This window comes from Gossypium hirsutum, chromosome A01 (genome assembly GCF_007990345.1).
Source record: "Gossypium hirsutum isolate 1008001.06 chromosome A01, Gossypium_hirsutum_v2.1, whole genome shotgun sequence".
In the NCBI taxonomy this organism is placed as follows: Eukaryota; Viridiplantae; Streptophyta; class Magnoliopsida; order Malvales; family Malvaceae; genus Gossypium; species Gossypium hirsutum.
In genome coordinates, this window is record NC_053424.1 from 10,329,163 (window position 1) to 10,344,484 (window position 15,322).

A 15,322-nucleotide genomic window follows, 5' to 3' on the forward strand; every position below is an offset into this window, starting at 1 on the left:
TATAATGGATAATCAGTAATTAAAATTTAAAAAAAAAGGGTGATGGATTAGATGTTTAGGCTAATTTGCAATGTTTTATTATTCTATTTTTGTTAGTTTTTTAAGTGGCGCACATTTACATTTTTTAATTACATGTCATTATCTAAACATAAAAAATAAAAATAAAAAAAAATTCATATATTGATGATTTTTTAATTGAATAGATTACTAGTGTAACATTTACTTTTTAATCGTTTTCTTTTTCTTCCTCAGCTGAGAAGTGTAGAAACAAAGGGTGCCCGGGAAATGTGGAAATAAAAAAGTAATTTTCTGTATCATCTACAGCAGAAAATCTGGATTGCTATGATTTTTCCTCTCAAACTTGTTGAAAAAGAAGCAAACACGTGCAGTTACTTGAATCTTCATTCAAACAAGAGGGCTTGAATTGAAAACATTATGTTGGAAAGCAAATTCACTTAAGGGTTCTGTATCCAATTGGAGTGAACAGCATATTGAATTTTAGTTATATTATTGGGTATGCTAAGAAAGAGTTAAACATTGAATTTAATTTGTTAGTTCACTTCTTGAGAAGAGAATGACGACTATAACATACTCAAATAAATAAATAAAAAGATAATAGATATTAAGATATTTTGGCTGTGGATTTTTGTTTTCATGTAAAGGAAACTCTCACTTGGTCAAACATGGTGTGAGGATTTTAATGGTTTCAAAATGGAATCATCCCATCTCAATTGAAAACGCAAATACCCTTTTAGAAAGAAATGGTGCTAAATATGTCATGGGCCACTCTATTTTATTCCTTAAAACACCCAATATGAAAATATATTTCAGTCTTACCCATATACTATAAAACCTTAATTTATCAAATGACTTGGATGGATGGATGCATGCTTAATACTCAAAAGTCTTCCACCAAGTGGCAACTCTTCCTTTCTAGGAAATTTCAACAATAAACCATTCACAATGGGTTGGTCACACACATACATGACTTCAATTCTGTCTAAGAAAGCAAAATGAAATAGTGTACCACATTTTTAATTAATATCTAAGTAATATTTTATAGTATGATTTAATTAATTCCATCATAAAAATTTAATAATTTAAATTCAAGAATAGTTTAGATTAGTAATGCTTAAGTCTAGAATAACCTAAACTTAAAATAATTTTCACTCTATTGTTAGAACATTAAAAATAAAACCCAAAATAGGTTGGAAATTAATTCAACTCTAATTTAACCCTAAAAAGTCAAGAGTGCTCTCTGAGCATCCCAAAGAAACAGCGGCTACTGTGGTTAGGCAGCGTACGAGTGGTGACTTGAGGGTATGGAAGCAGAAAAGGAATTAGCTTTCCTTGAAGAAGAACTGATCCAGTTAACAGTAAAGAGTTCGCTAGTAACTCCGGCAGAAAATCCAACACTGATTTGCACTGTTTGGACAAAGAAATCATATAACCCAGATAGTTTGAGAGCACAATTAAGAAGTGTATGGAAAAGTAGAAAGAAATTCGAGATTAATATTATGGGGCAGAACCTGTTTTCAATAGTTTTTGAAGACGAGGATGACTTGGAGCGTATCATGGAAGGTCGCACATGGCTTTTTCGAAAACAACTACTAATTCTTGATCAATTAAAGGAACCACTGGAGCGAGGCAAGATTCGAGTGATTTTTTCTCCTTTTTGGATAAAAACAGGGCCATGTCCTCCAGAATGCAACAAAAAGGATCTGATGCATGCGGTGGGATCCACGTTTGGGAGTGTGATACGATCAGAGATTAAAGGGGACTTTTGTCGGCTTAAGGTCAATTTAGATGTTCAGAAACCACTACGGAGAGGTCTGTTTGTCTCTCCAAATAATCAAAGAAAAACCTGGCTTCCTTTTAAATACGAAACCCTACCAACGTTCTATTTTGGGTGTGGTCGGATAGGGCATGGGTTTAAAGACTGCATGAGTATTTCGTCTGAAGAAAGGGTAAAGACAGAGGATGACTTACCTTATTCAATAGCGCTCAAAGCTGAATCTTCTATCAAAGGAAAAAAAAGCATATGGCTCGGGTCCCTGAAAAAGAAAACAATGATACAGTGTAACTATACAGGCATGGAAGAACCAGATAGTAACAGTAAGTGCAGTACAGATTTATTGATGCCGAAGACACAGATAGATATGAAGATGGAAAAAGTTTCAAAAAAAGACCCAAATATTCTGGAAGCAAGTGATGGGGAGGAAAATAACAAATTTAATGATGGTATTGATAGTCTTGGAAAGCGTATGACCACTGTGGAGGAAAAGTTACAGAAAAACCAAAGTAGCATGGCAGAAAATCAGAGAGATGAAATGAAGATTAAAAATTATGAAGAATGGTACGCAACACAACAACCGAGATATCACAGAAGCAGATGGCGTTTATTGGACAGGAAGGAGAACTTTGATGTAAATATGTCAGAAAGGATCTTGGGTAAAAGCAAGTTTAATCACAAAGGCCTAGTTGAGAATGTGACATACCCCACTAATGAAAGTCCGGTTAAAAAAGCAAAGGCAAATAAGGATAGGGAGGATGGTTATGCCAATTTTGATTGTAAGCAGACTGTTTCCCACGTTAGTTCAGAACTGACAAAAGTTATATCAGCGGCTGCCAATGGGCAAGCCGACCGGAAGCCATGAAACTCCTAAGCTGGAATGTCTGGGGACTGGGGAATCCCCGGGCTATTAGGAGATTTCAACACACGTTGAAACTCTACAAACCCCAACTGGTCGTCATAATGGAGACAAAATTAGATCATAGATGCATGGAACGAGTCAAGAGAAAATGTGGTTTTCAAAACGGGATAGACATATCAGCAACGGGTACACGTGGTGGAATTTGCCTTGCATGGAATGAAAATCACTTGGTTAATGTTCTTAGTTATTCAGAATCTCATGTTGATGTTGAAGTCACTGATGAAAATAACTCAAACAAATGGAGGTTCACTGGATTTTATAGGAATCCACGAGTCTCAGATAGGCAGGAATCTTGGAATCTTCTTCGAAGGCTACGAGAAACAAATTCAGGAGCATGGTGTGTATGTGGTGATTTCAATGAGATTATGTATGCCCATGAAAAAACAGGAGGCGCAACAAGAAATGAAAGGCAGGTGGAGGCTTTTCAAAAGGTCTTGACAAATTGTGAATTAGTCGATTTGGGTTATACGGGCTAGAAGGATACATGGGAGAGGGGCAACTTTCAGAACACAAATATTCGAGAACGGCTAGACCGGGGAGTGGCAAATAATGCTTGGCTCAACTTGTTTAGTAATTACGAGGTACAAAATCTTCCGCATTCATTCTCTGACCACTGTCCAATTCTAATCAAAACAGAGATGAATAGTGCACATGATGGGAAAAACCGCTTTAAGTAGTCTTGGTGGCTTATGGAACCAAATTGTGCTGATGTTATTAGGAAACTATGGGATGAGAAATCAGGTGATGCTCTTGCTAAATTGGAAAATCTTCGAGCTGGCCTACAAAAATGGGGACGAAGTATCAAGTACACATAAGATAGGAAAAGGAAGAACCTTCGAGATCGATTGGTTCAACTTGATAATATGGATCGGGACGATGATGTGATAGCAGAAATCATTGATATAAAGTTGGAGCTTAATTAGGAAATGGAAAAGGAGGAATTATATTGGGAACAACGGGCCAGAGCCAATTGGTTGCTTAAGGGTGATAAAAACACAGTGTTTTTTCATAGTAAAGCCACGCAAAGACAGAGGATGAATCGTATCCAGGGATTGGAAGACAAGAATAGAATCTTTAAGACAGAAAGAGAGGATATGGAGACCATCGTTAAAGATTAATTTATGGAGCTCTTTAAATCAAAAAGGGTTGGCAACACAAACCATCTTCTATCAGGGGTTAAAAAATGTATCAATGAGGATATGAACCAAATATTAGCAGCAAATTATAAGGAGGAAAAGATAGTTGAAGCGCTTAAGAGCATAGGGCCGACAAAAGCCTCTAGGCCTGATGGCTTCCCAGCTATTTTCTTTCAGAAATTTTGGTTTAATGTAGGCAAAGAGATTTGTGAGTTTTGCTTAGAAGTCCTAAATAAAGGTATGTCTTTGCAACCTTTAAACCATACGAATATAGTATTAATTCCAAAACCAGCTCACCCGAATAGCCCCATAGATTTTAGACACATACTCTCCGGAACAAAAGAGTGAGGAAAAAAGGGTTCATGGCCTTTAAGATTGATATGAGTAAGGCATACAATAGGGTAGAATGGAGGTTTCTGAAACAAATGATGATTAAGATGGGTTTTGATGAAGAATGGGTTGCGAGAATTATGCAGTGTATTAATACGGTCACATACTCGGTGATTTTAAATGGCGTCCCAAGAATGGTATTTAACCCTGAAAGAGGACTATGACAAGGCGATCCACTTAGCCCTTTGTTATTTCTCATATGTAGCAAAGGACTTTCTACACTACTAAGGTTAGAAGCTGAGGAAGGAAGACTAAAAGGGATCAAAGCAAGCAGACGAGGACCTCAAATCTCTCACTTGTTATTTGCTGATGATTGCATTCTATTTGGGGAAGCAACAGAGCGGGGAATTACAACATTTGAACAAATTCTAAAAGAGTACGAGGAATGTTCCGGCCAATGCATTAATTATGGAAAATCAACGATGTTTTTTAGCTCAAATACTTTAGAGACAGTTCGAGCGAATATATCAAACCGACTGGGAGCTAAAAGGTCCAATAACTGTGAAAATACTTGGGTTTACCAAATATGGTGGGCCAAAGAAAACGTGGGGCTTTTCAATATCTAAAAGACCGTATAAAGATGAGAATAGACAATTGGAGTACTCGTTTGTTATCACAAAGAGGGAAAGAGGTGTTCATTAAAGCTATTTTACAAGCAATTCCCACATACACAATGTCCTGCTTCTTACTACCGATGACTACGTGCTACGAAATGGAACAATTAATGGCAAACTTCTGGTGGAAAAAGGGGAAAGGTAAACGCGGAATTCATTGGTGTTCTTGGCACAAATTATGTGAATTAAAAGATGAGGGTGGACTTGGTTATCGTAATTTAGCGAAATTCAATTTGGCCCTCCTTATAAAACAAGGGTGAAGATTAATTGATAATCCGATGTCCCTTTTGGCAAGAACATTAAAAGCAAAGTACTATCAAAACTCTGATTTCTTAAGGTCAGAGTTAGGAAACTCACCATCATATACTTGGAAAATTTTATGGGCAGCCAAAGGGCTACTGCTCTCAGGTCTAAGCTGAAGGCTTGGTGATGGAAGTAACATCAAAATTGAAGAAGATGCTTGGGTTCCGAATGCTAATGGTTTGCTGGTTCAGAAAATAGGCAATAGGCAAGATGTTACTAAAGTTTTTGTTGCTCGGAAGCGTGTGAAAGAGTAAAATTATTGTACTGAAAAATCACACTAAGTTCAATTCCCAGGAAAGAGAGGTGGATCACGAGGATCGCTTACATACCAGATCTTTCCTAGCCAGAATATCACTCTATCGTAATTTAATAGCACAATAAATCACTACAATGACACTTGCAAAATATGCAGAACAAAAATAAAGAACACTAGAATTTTTAACGAGGTTCAGCAAATTTTGCCTACGTCCTCGGGCACTACCAAATATATTTCACTCCAAAAATACAAGTGAAAGTTTACAAATAGGGAGAGAGAACAATTGCCTTAAGTAGAGAATGGCAAGTGTGGGATGAAGAAAGTAAGAAATGGTTAGGCCTATTTATAGTTGAGGTTCAAGGATCAACTTGCAATGTCCCTATACAATTAGGGACCAAAATTGCAATTATCCCATGCCAACTTTTAACCCAACTTGCCAACGAATTTTACTTTCTACTTTCGGTGCCCACCCTTTTTGACTTTTCAAACAATGGGTGGGTTCCAATAATCTCCACCTTGAAGATTTGATTAGGATAATCTTATCTTCACACAATTCTTTCTGCCTTTGACAACAATACTTGATAGTGCCTTCTTCAACTGTTAAACTTGCAGGATATTAATCAAGTTCAAACAATGTTCGAACTTGGTTGCTGTTACCACCTTGGTCATCATATCTGCGGGATTATTTGCAGTCTTGATCTTCTGAAGACAAATTTTCCCCTCTTCAATAATTTCCCGCACAAAATGGAATCGTACGTCGATATGTTTTGTACGTGCATGATAAACTTGATTCTTTGCTAAATGAATAGCACTTTGACTATCACAATACACGTTAATATGCTCCTGAACCAACCCCAAGGTTTTAGCCATACCTTGTAACCAAATAGCCTCCTTTACAGCCTCTGTTACAGCCATGTACTCGGCTTCTGTGGTTGACAATGCAACTGTAGACTGTAGTGTAGACTTCCAACTTATTGGTCCTCCAGCAAGTGTAAACACATAACCGGTGGTTGATCTTCGCTTGTCCAAATCACCGGCATAGTCAGAATCAACGTACCCAATAACACCTTTACCAAGTGTATTATCCTGCTTGAACAGTAATCCAACATCCACGGTCTTCTGAATATACCGTAGAATCCATTTCACAGCTTGCCAATGTCCTTTTCCAGGATTATGCATATACCTGCTCACTATACTAACTGCCTGTGAAATGTCGGGTCTTGTACACACCATTGCATACATCAAGCTACCCACTGCATTAGAATACGGAACTTGCAACATGTATTCTCGTTCCGTATTCGTCGAAGGAGATAGTTGTGCAGAAAGCTTGAAATGAGAAGCCAACGGGGTACTTACAGGTTTGGTCTGCCCGTTCATGCCAAACTGCTGTAGTACTTTCTTCAAATACTGCTTCTGAGACAAGCTAACTCTGCCATGAGCTCTATCTCTACATATTTCCATGCCAAGAATCTTCTTAGCTTCACCTAGATCTTTCATCTCAAACTCGAGATTGAGTTGAGTCTTCAATCTCTCAATCTCAACTTTGCTCTTAGATGCTATCAGCATATCATCAACATATAAGAGCAAGTATATGAAAGTTCCTTCTTGTAGCTTCTGAAAATATACGCAATGATCAAATTTACTTCTTGTGTACCTTTGCCCTTTCATGAACTGATCAAATCGCTTGTACCACTGCCTCGGAGATTGTTTCAATCCATAAAGCGACTTTGTCAGTTTGCAAACCCAATTTTCTTTATCAGCAACATTGAATCCATCAGGCTGAGTCATATAGATTTCCTCTTTCAAATCACAGTGTAAAAATGCTGTCTTCACATCAAGCTGAACTAGTTCAAGATCGTATTGCGCAACCAAGGCTAGCAAAATTCGAATAGACGAATGCTTCACAACTGGAGAAAACACTTCATTGTAGTCTATTCCTTCTTTCTGAGCGTAACCCTTTGCTACCAATCTAGCCTTGTATCGAATTTCATTTTTACCAGGAAATCCTTCCTTCTTTGCATATACCCATTTGCATCCAATTGCCTTCTTTCCCTTGGGCAGTCTCACCAACTCCCAAGTCCTATTTTTATGAAGAGACTGCATTTCTTCATTCATAGCTTGCTTCCACTTTACACCATCAGAGTTACTTATTGCTTCTGTGTAAGTGGAAGGAACATCATCATCTGCAATTGGAAGTGCATAGGCCACCATATCGTCAAAGCGAGCAGGCTTACGAATCTCTCTTCTTGGCCTCCTATATGCAATTGAATCTTGTTGCTGTAGAAGTTCTTGGGTCGAAACTTCATCATCATTTGTTCTTTCAATATTAGCTGGATCATCATTAACCTTTTCAAACTCCACCTGCTGCAAAGTACTACTGGTTTTGTCATCCTTTTGTGAATCCTCGTTCTTCATCATGGTTGATTCATCAAAAGTTACATCTCTACTGAAAACAATCTTCCTTGTATCAGGACACCAGAGACGGTATCCTTTTACACCACCAGTTATACCCATGAATAATGCTTTCTTTGCTCTTGGGTCTAACTTAGATTCTTTTACATGATAATATGCAGTGGAACCAAAAACATGTAAAGAATCATAATCAGTAGCAGGTTTACCAGTCCACATCTCCATAGGAGTTTTTCCATTTATTGCAGCTGATGGCAATCGGTTAATTAGATGGCACGCATATGTAACTGCCTCAGCCCAAAATTCCTTGCCCAATCCAGCATTGGACAACATACATCGAACTTTCTCCAGTATAGTCCGATTCATGCGTTCTGCCACCCCATTCTGCTGTGGTGTATCTCGAACAGTGAAGTGTCGCACAATGCCCTCATCTTGACATACTTGTAGAAATGGATCATTTTTGTACTCAGTACCATTATCTGATCGAAGTCGTTTGACCTTTCGACCTGTCTGAGTCTCCATCATCTTCTTCCACTTCAGAAATGCATCCAAAACTTCATTTTTTCTTTTCATTAGATACACCCATACTTTTCTTGAATAATCATCAAGAAAAGTGACAAAATAGTGCATACCTCCCAAAGAAGCCACTTTGGTAGGTCCCCACACATCACTGTGAACATAGTCCAGAATTCCTTTCGTATTGTGAATTGCTGAACCAAATTTTACCCTCGTCTGCTTGCCCAGAACACAATGTTCACAGAATTCCAATTTGCAAGAATTTGCACCTTTCAACAAGCCTTGCTTCGCCAAAGTCTGCAAAGCTTTTTCACCAGCATGTCCCAATCGTCTATGCCATAACCTGGTAGCCTCTGAATCTGCATCTTTCGCAGAAGCTGTTGATGTTGATCCAATAACTGTACTTCCATTTAAATAGTACAAGTTATTTCTTCTAGTGCCTTTCATCACCGTCAATACCCCAGCTACTACCTTTAGTAATCCATCTCTCAAAGTGATTGTGAGCCCTTTAGATTCTAGGGCCCCTAATGAGATGAGATTTTTCTTCAAGCTGGGTACATAGCGAACATCTGTCAGAACTTGGATTGAGCCGTCATGGTTCTTCAATTTGATTGTACCTACACCCATTGTCTTACAGGCACTATCATTGCCCATAAAAACAACTCCACCTTCTAGTTCTTCAAGACTAGAAAACCAGTCCTTATTAGGACACATATGGTAAGTACATCCCGAATCCAATATCCACTCATCCGTTTGACATGCCATTGCCATGCCAACCAAGCTAAAGTCTGACTCCTCATCATGCTCCGCTACACATGCATTAGAAATAGACTTGCCCTTTTGTAACTTAGGACAATTCTTTTTCCAATGCCCTTTCTCACGACAAAAGGCACATTCATCTTTGGCGGGTCTCCCTTTGGACTTACCCCTTCTACCAGGTTTGCTGCTGTGTGAACGACCTCTTACTGTTAAGACTTCTGCAGTTGTATCTCTGTGATCTCTTTTATCTTTCTTTCGAGTCTCAGATCTATACAACGCACTACAGACTGTATCAAATGTGATTGAATCTTTCCCATGAAGCAATGTGGTGGTAAGATGATCATATTCATCAGGAAGGGAATTCAACAACAATAATGCCTTGTCTTCATCTTCAAATTTCTCATCCAAATTTAGCAAGTCTGCTAAAATTTTATTGAATGAGTTCACATGGTCATTCATCGACATACCGGGTGCATACGTGAACCGAAAAAGTTTCTTTTTCATATAAAGCCTATTTTTAAGACTTTTCGTTAGAAACTTTTCTTCTAATGTATCCCACAGCTTCTTCGCTGATGTCTCCCTCATGACGGAGTACTTCTGCTCTTTGGCCAAACATAGGCGGATTGTACCACACGCCTGTCTATTGATCTTGGCCCACTCCTTGTCATCCATCTTGTCAGGTTTTTCTTCAAGGGCTATATCCAGCTCTTGCTGACATAAGACATCCAGGATCTCACACTGCCACATACCAAAATTATTGGTACCGTCAAATTTCTCTACTTCAAATTTTGCATTTGTCACAGTAGTCCTTGCTGATGACGATGCTGCTGCCATTTTTCTCCTCAATCCCAACTACTGTATACGTGAACAGTACCGTATATGTGAATAGTGCCGTATACGTGAATAGTACCGTATACGTGAATAGTGCCGTATACGTGAATAGTACCGTAAACGGTCGTATTCCCCAAGTACGAACCTGGCTCTGGTACCAATTGTTGCTCGGAAGCGTGTGAAAGAGTAAAATTATTGTACTGAAAAATCACACTAAGTTCAATTCCCAGAAAAGAGAGGTGGATCACGAGGATCGCTTACATACCAGATCTTTCCTAGCCAGAATATCACTCTATCGTAATTTAATAGCACAATAAATCACTACAATGACACTTGCAAAATATGCAGAACAAAAATAAAGAACACTAGAATTTTTAACGAGGTTCAGCAAATTTTGCCTACGTCCTCGGGCACTACCAAATATATTTCACTCCAAAAATACAAGTGAAAGTTTACAAATAGGGAGAGAGAACAATTGCCTTAAGTAGAGAATGGCAAGTGTGGGATGAAGAAAGTAAGAAATGGTTAGGCCTATTTATAGTTGAGGTTCAAGGATCAACTTGCAATGTCCCTATACAATTAGGGACCAAAATTGCAATTATCCCATGCCAACTTTTAACCCAACTTGCCAACCAATTTTACTTTCTACTTTCGGTGCCCACCCTTTTTGACTTTTCAAACAATGGGTGGGTTCCAATAGTTTCAGAACTTATCGAGTATAGAAATAGAACATGGAAGTCGAAGCTGATTCATACTACCTTTTCGGAAGAGGTTGCACAACAGATTTTATTAATCCCATTGGCCCGTTCTCCTCACGACGACTTTCTTTGTTGGAGAGGCAAGGCATCCGACGAATATAAGGCACGCAGTGGGTACAAAATTCTCTTACAAAGTAATGGAAATTACAACCAAAGTGCAAATAATAACTTTTACAAGAAAATCTGGACAAGTGACCTCCCTTTAAAAATTAGAATTACAGCTTGGAGATCCACTCTTAATTATCTTCCTACCCTAGCAAACTTAAAAACAAAGCGAGTAACTAATAACGACATTTGCCAGAGGTGCATGCAAGGCCAGGAAAATAGAGACCATCTTTTTCGCGATTGTGCTGTCAGCAAAGAAACATGGGCAGAATTAGAGTTTGCATGGCCCCAGAACATTTTACAATCCGAATATATGGAATGGTTTACCGGGACGGTGTTAAACAGTAAAACAGAAGTAGTCCAAATTTTTATCTGCGCCATATGGGCTATCTGGTCAGCTAGGAATAAATGGGTCCACGAAAGTCAGAAGCGGTCTGGAGCAGAAACAGCAAATTTCATCTAGAAGTACATACAAGAACTAAAAGATATTGAAAGAAAGGAACTCACCTCGGATCGGAATTTCAAGGCATGGAGGCCTCCGCCACAAGGTTTCTTCGAGATCAACTTCGATGCTGCTTTCGATAAAAAGGAGAAAAAGTCATGTTCAGGAATAATAGTCAGGAACCCCAAAGGAGCAGTTACAGTATCAAAAGAACAAATACATACCAACATTTCCTCTAGTTTTGCAGCTGAAGCCATTGCATGTTTACAGGCAGTTAATATAGGCAGAGAACTAGGCTTAACTCATGTAATCATTGAAGGCGACTCTTTGACAGTGATAAAGAAGATATAGAATCAAAACAAAGACAGGTCGGAAATAGGGCCTTTCATTTTTTACATAAAAGAACGAAGAACAATGTTTCTTGAATGTTAGTTCCAACATGTAAAGAGAACAGAAAATGCAGAAGCACATAACCTGGCATCAGGGCTCTGAAAATGGACAGGCATACAGATGCTAACCACAGGCATGCAACGACAACTCTAATCGGGGCTGGCAACAACACATCTAAAAATGGACAGGTTGTTACTGAAGCAGAAGTTGATCGGGGCTGGAAACGACATCTCCAATCGGCTATGAGTCATCATCAAAGAGTTTTTACTGAAGTTAAAGTAACAGAGAACAAGTTTCAGGAGAGGACTAAAGGATATGAAATGGAAAAGGAAAGAACAAAAGTAAATCAAAAGTCATGAGGCAACAAATTTCCTCGAAATTCTGGAACGTCTCCAAAATGAAAAGACAGATGAAAGGATGAGACGCACACAGAACTCTCTGATTGGGTGAAAGGGCTGGCATTTGTTTAGCTTCTAGAATATTCTTTTATTAGTGGAGTTTGGGCCAAAAGTTTTATGATCCGATTGTTTTATTTGTTTCTTGGATTTTGTATATATCTTGTTTTTCAATTAATGAAAGCCCAATCGGAGTATTTTTCTCAAAAAAAAAAAACCAAAATAATTTGACATTAAAATCCGAAATAATTAAACCTAAAAACCTTGAATTTAACATCAACCTAACTTTGAAATAATATTATAATTTTAACAACCGAATTGATCTTAAAGTTCACCCAAAACTAATACCAAGGTCGAAATAGAAACCAACAAAAGTAAGAAAGGGGGCTTTTCTTTTTCATTTGCATTCCTAACGTCAGATGCTCTTTTTGTTAATTATTATAATTTCCTTTCCTAAGTTTGGAGTTGCCTTTCTTTGACTTGAATGAGTAATCTGGTATGTATAAATTGGTGCAACAATTGCTGACTTAGCCTCACATAAATCTGTGCTAATTTCATTTAAGAAGAGAAAATTAATTAGCAATTGAACAATATTAAGTTCCAACAAGCTAGAGAAATGGCTTCACAAGTTCCTCAAATCCTTGCTTCACCCATTTCCTGCAACATGGAAAATCGTCCCAAGGCCGATTTTCATCCTGGCATTTGGGGAGATGTCTTCCTCAATTGTCCTGATAAGGTCTACATACATACATACATACATACATACATACGTAATTTGTGTATATATGAATATGAATTGTGTTTAATACGAAGATATTTTCATCTTGGAGCAGGATATTGATATTACAACTCAACTACATTATGAAGAATTAAAAGAAGAAGTGAGGAGGATGGTTGTGGCGCCCATGGATACTTCAATCCGAAAGTTGCCCCTAATCGATGCAGTCCAAAGATTGGGTGTGAATTACCACTTCGAAAAAGAGATTGAAGATGCATTAGAAGCTATATACCATGACAACAATGAAGCTGACAATGATCTCCATACTACTTCTCTTCGATTCCGATTACTTAGAGAGCACGGTTTTGATGTTTCATGTGGTAATTAAATCTTCAACTTTAGAATTTCTTAATATTTATTTCATATTCCAATAATGTGTTTGATGATAACTCTGGATACTGTTTGAGTAGAGGCATTCTACAAATTCAAAGATGAGGAAAGGAATTTCAAGTCATCTCTGACGAATGATGTGCAAGGACTGTTGGAACTTTACGAAGCTTCCTATATGCGTGTGCATGGGGAAGATATATTGGATGAGGCTATTTCTTTCACCACCACTCACCTAACTCTTGCAGATGCAACTTTAGACTATCCTCTGTCAGAACAGATTACTCATGTCTTAAAGCAGTCGATCCGAAGAGGCTTGGCAAGGGTCGAGGCTAGGCGATACATTTCCATATACCAGGATATTGAATCCCACAATAAGGCATTGTTGGAGTTTGCAAAGATAGATTTCAACTTGTTACAGCTTTTGCACAGGAAAGAGCTAAGTGAGATTTGCAGGTAATTGTTTGGATCTTTTTTCTCTAGCAAAGGTTGTCCGGATTAATCACTTGAATTAAAAATTCAGCACTCTTTTCTACTAAATGAAATGAGTATTAGATTGTCCTAACGAGTATGAATTCTGTTGTTTTCTGGTAGGTGGTGGAAGGATTTAGACTTTACAAGAAAACTACCATTTGCAAGAGATAGAGTAGTTGAAGGTTATTTTTGGATAATGGGAGTGTACTTTGAGCCTCAATATTCTCTTGGTAGAAAGATGATGACAAAAGTAATAGCCATGGCATTCATCGTAGATGACACATATGATGAACTCATTCCCTATACAGATGCCATTGAAAGGTTAGACTTGTTCAACTATTGTAGATTAACTTTCATTTTCTGAAGTGTGCATACGTTATCGAATTAATACTAAAATTAGCTATGAAATTGTGTTTTAGATGGGATAATAAATTTATGGATCAACTCCCAGAGTTCATGAAAATTAGTTATAAGGCGCTATTAGATGTTTATGAAGAAATGGATCAATTGATGACCGAGCAAAGGAGACAATATCGTGTCGAATATGCAGAAAAAGGCGGTACATAGATTGGCACTTAACTTGGATCATCAAAAACTTAATGCCTAATTTTGTTTAATTTGATAAGCACGAAAAGATTAATAAGTAGTAACAATTGTTGGGTTTTTATGGCCATACAGATGATACAACTTGCTCAAGCTTATCTTTTGGAAGTCAAATGGACTCATCAAAACTACAAACCAACATTCGAGGAGTTTAGGGACAATGCATTACTGACCTCTGGCTAAGCCATGCTTGCTATAACAGCTTTCGTGTGCATGGGAGATGTTATAACTCCAGAGACATTTACTTGGGCAGCCGGTGACCCTAAGATCATTAAAGCCTCCACTATAATTTGAAGGTTCATGGATGACATTGCTGAGCACAAGTTCAAACACAGGAGAGAAGATGATTGCTCAGCCATTGAGTGCTATATGGAACAATATGGTGTGACAGCACAAGAGGCATACGATGATTTCAACAAAAATATAGAGGAGCTCGTGGAAGGAAATTAATAAAGAATTCTTAAAACCAACAGAAATGCCAATACCAGTTTTAAATCGAAGTCTCAATCTTGCAAGAGTTATGGATGTGCTTTATAGAGAAGGGGATGGCTACACACATGTTGGCAAAGCTGCGAAAGGTGGGATCACTTCATTACTGATTGAACCTGACCCACTTTGAAACTATACACCTAATGTGGGATCACTTCATTATTGACTTATTTGTTTTCTTCATTTATTTTATGTGAAAGGTTGTTAAAATCGATTAGTCCTTTTATTAAGATAAAATTTATTATATTTAAAAAAAACAAAAAAAAAACAGTAACAAAATGAAATGAAAAGAAAGAGTTTTCCGTCTTTTTATCTTAACTATCTTTCTACTTTTCCATTATTGTAATTAAATCTTATTTTGGTTTTCACCCAACTCTAAGCCTAATATCAAGATGGAAAGTAGCAAACATGAAATGCCCAAGGAATGTGTATATACAATCTTTTCTTGAAAATAAAAAAGAAGTGATCAAATTAAATAAAAACTAAAAAGTATCTAATTTTAAAATTGGACGTAATAAGACGAATGCGGAATTGAAGATAATATGAGCAATAAAATCTTAAATGGTTTAAACATCTAATTATTTTTGTTTACATAATACCGTTGATTACCAAAACATCTAGTAAGGTTACAAA

General features: G+C 37.6%; 1 protein-coding gene and 1 pseudogene across 10 annotated transcripts; one reads left to right on the forward strand and one right to left on the reverse strand.

Moving 5' to 3' along the window:
• Window positions 1-1,055: 1,055 nt before the first annotated feature.
• LOC107917008 (uncharacterized) lies at window positions 1,056-12,124 on the reverse strand. Of its 10 annotated transcripts, none has more exons than XR_005900189.1 (7): window positions 11,458-12,124; window positions 11,299-11,363; window positions 10,687-11,225; window positions 5,212-5,339; window positions 1,990-2,054; window positions 1,530-1,721; window positions 1,056-1,425 (listed from the first exon to the last, which is right to left on the reverse strand). XR_005900189.1 is itself a non-coding variant. In XM_016846396.2 (3 exons), the coding sequence occupies exons 1-3, from the start codon at window positions 11,758-11,760 to the stop codon at window positions 10,927-10,929; spliced, it is 381 nt and encodes a 126-aa protein (XP_016701885.1). In that variant the 5' UTR covers window positions 11,761-12,085; the 3' UTR covers window positions 10,798-10,926. The 10 variants fall into 10 exon arrangements, 1 of the variants encoding a protein (XP_016701885.1); XR_005900192.1 differs by having other exon boundaries at window positions 11,299-11,366; window positions 11,458-12,083; XR_001689669.2 differs by having other exon boundaries at window positions 1,530-2,054.
• A 510-nt stretch (window positions 12,125-12,634) lies between these two features.
• On the forward strand, window positions 12,635-14,819 carry LOC107917687 ((+)-delta-cadinene synthase isozyme A-like; annotated as a pseudogene).
• The last annotated feature ends 503 nt before the right edge of the window (window positions 14,820-15,322 follow it).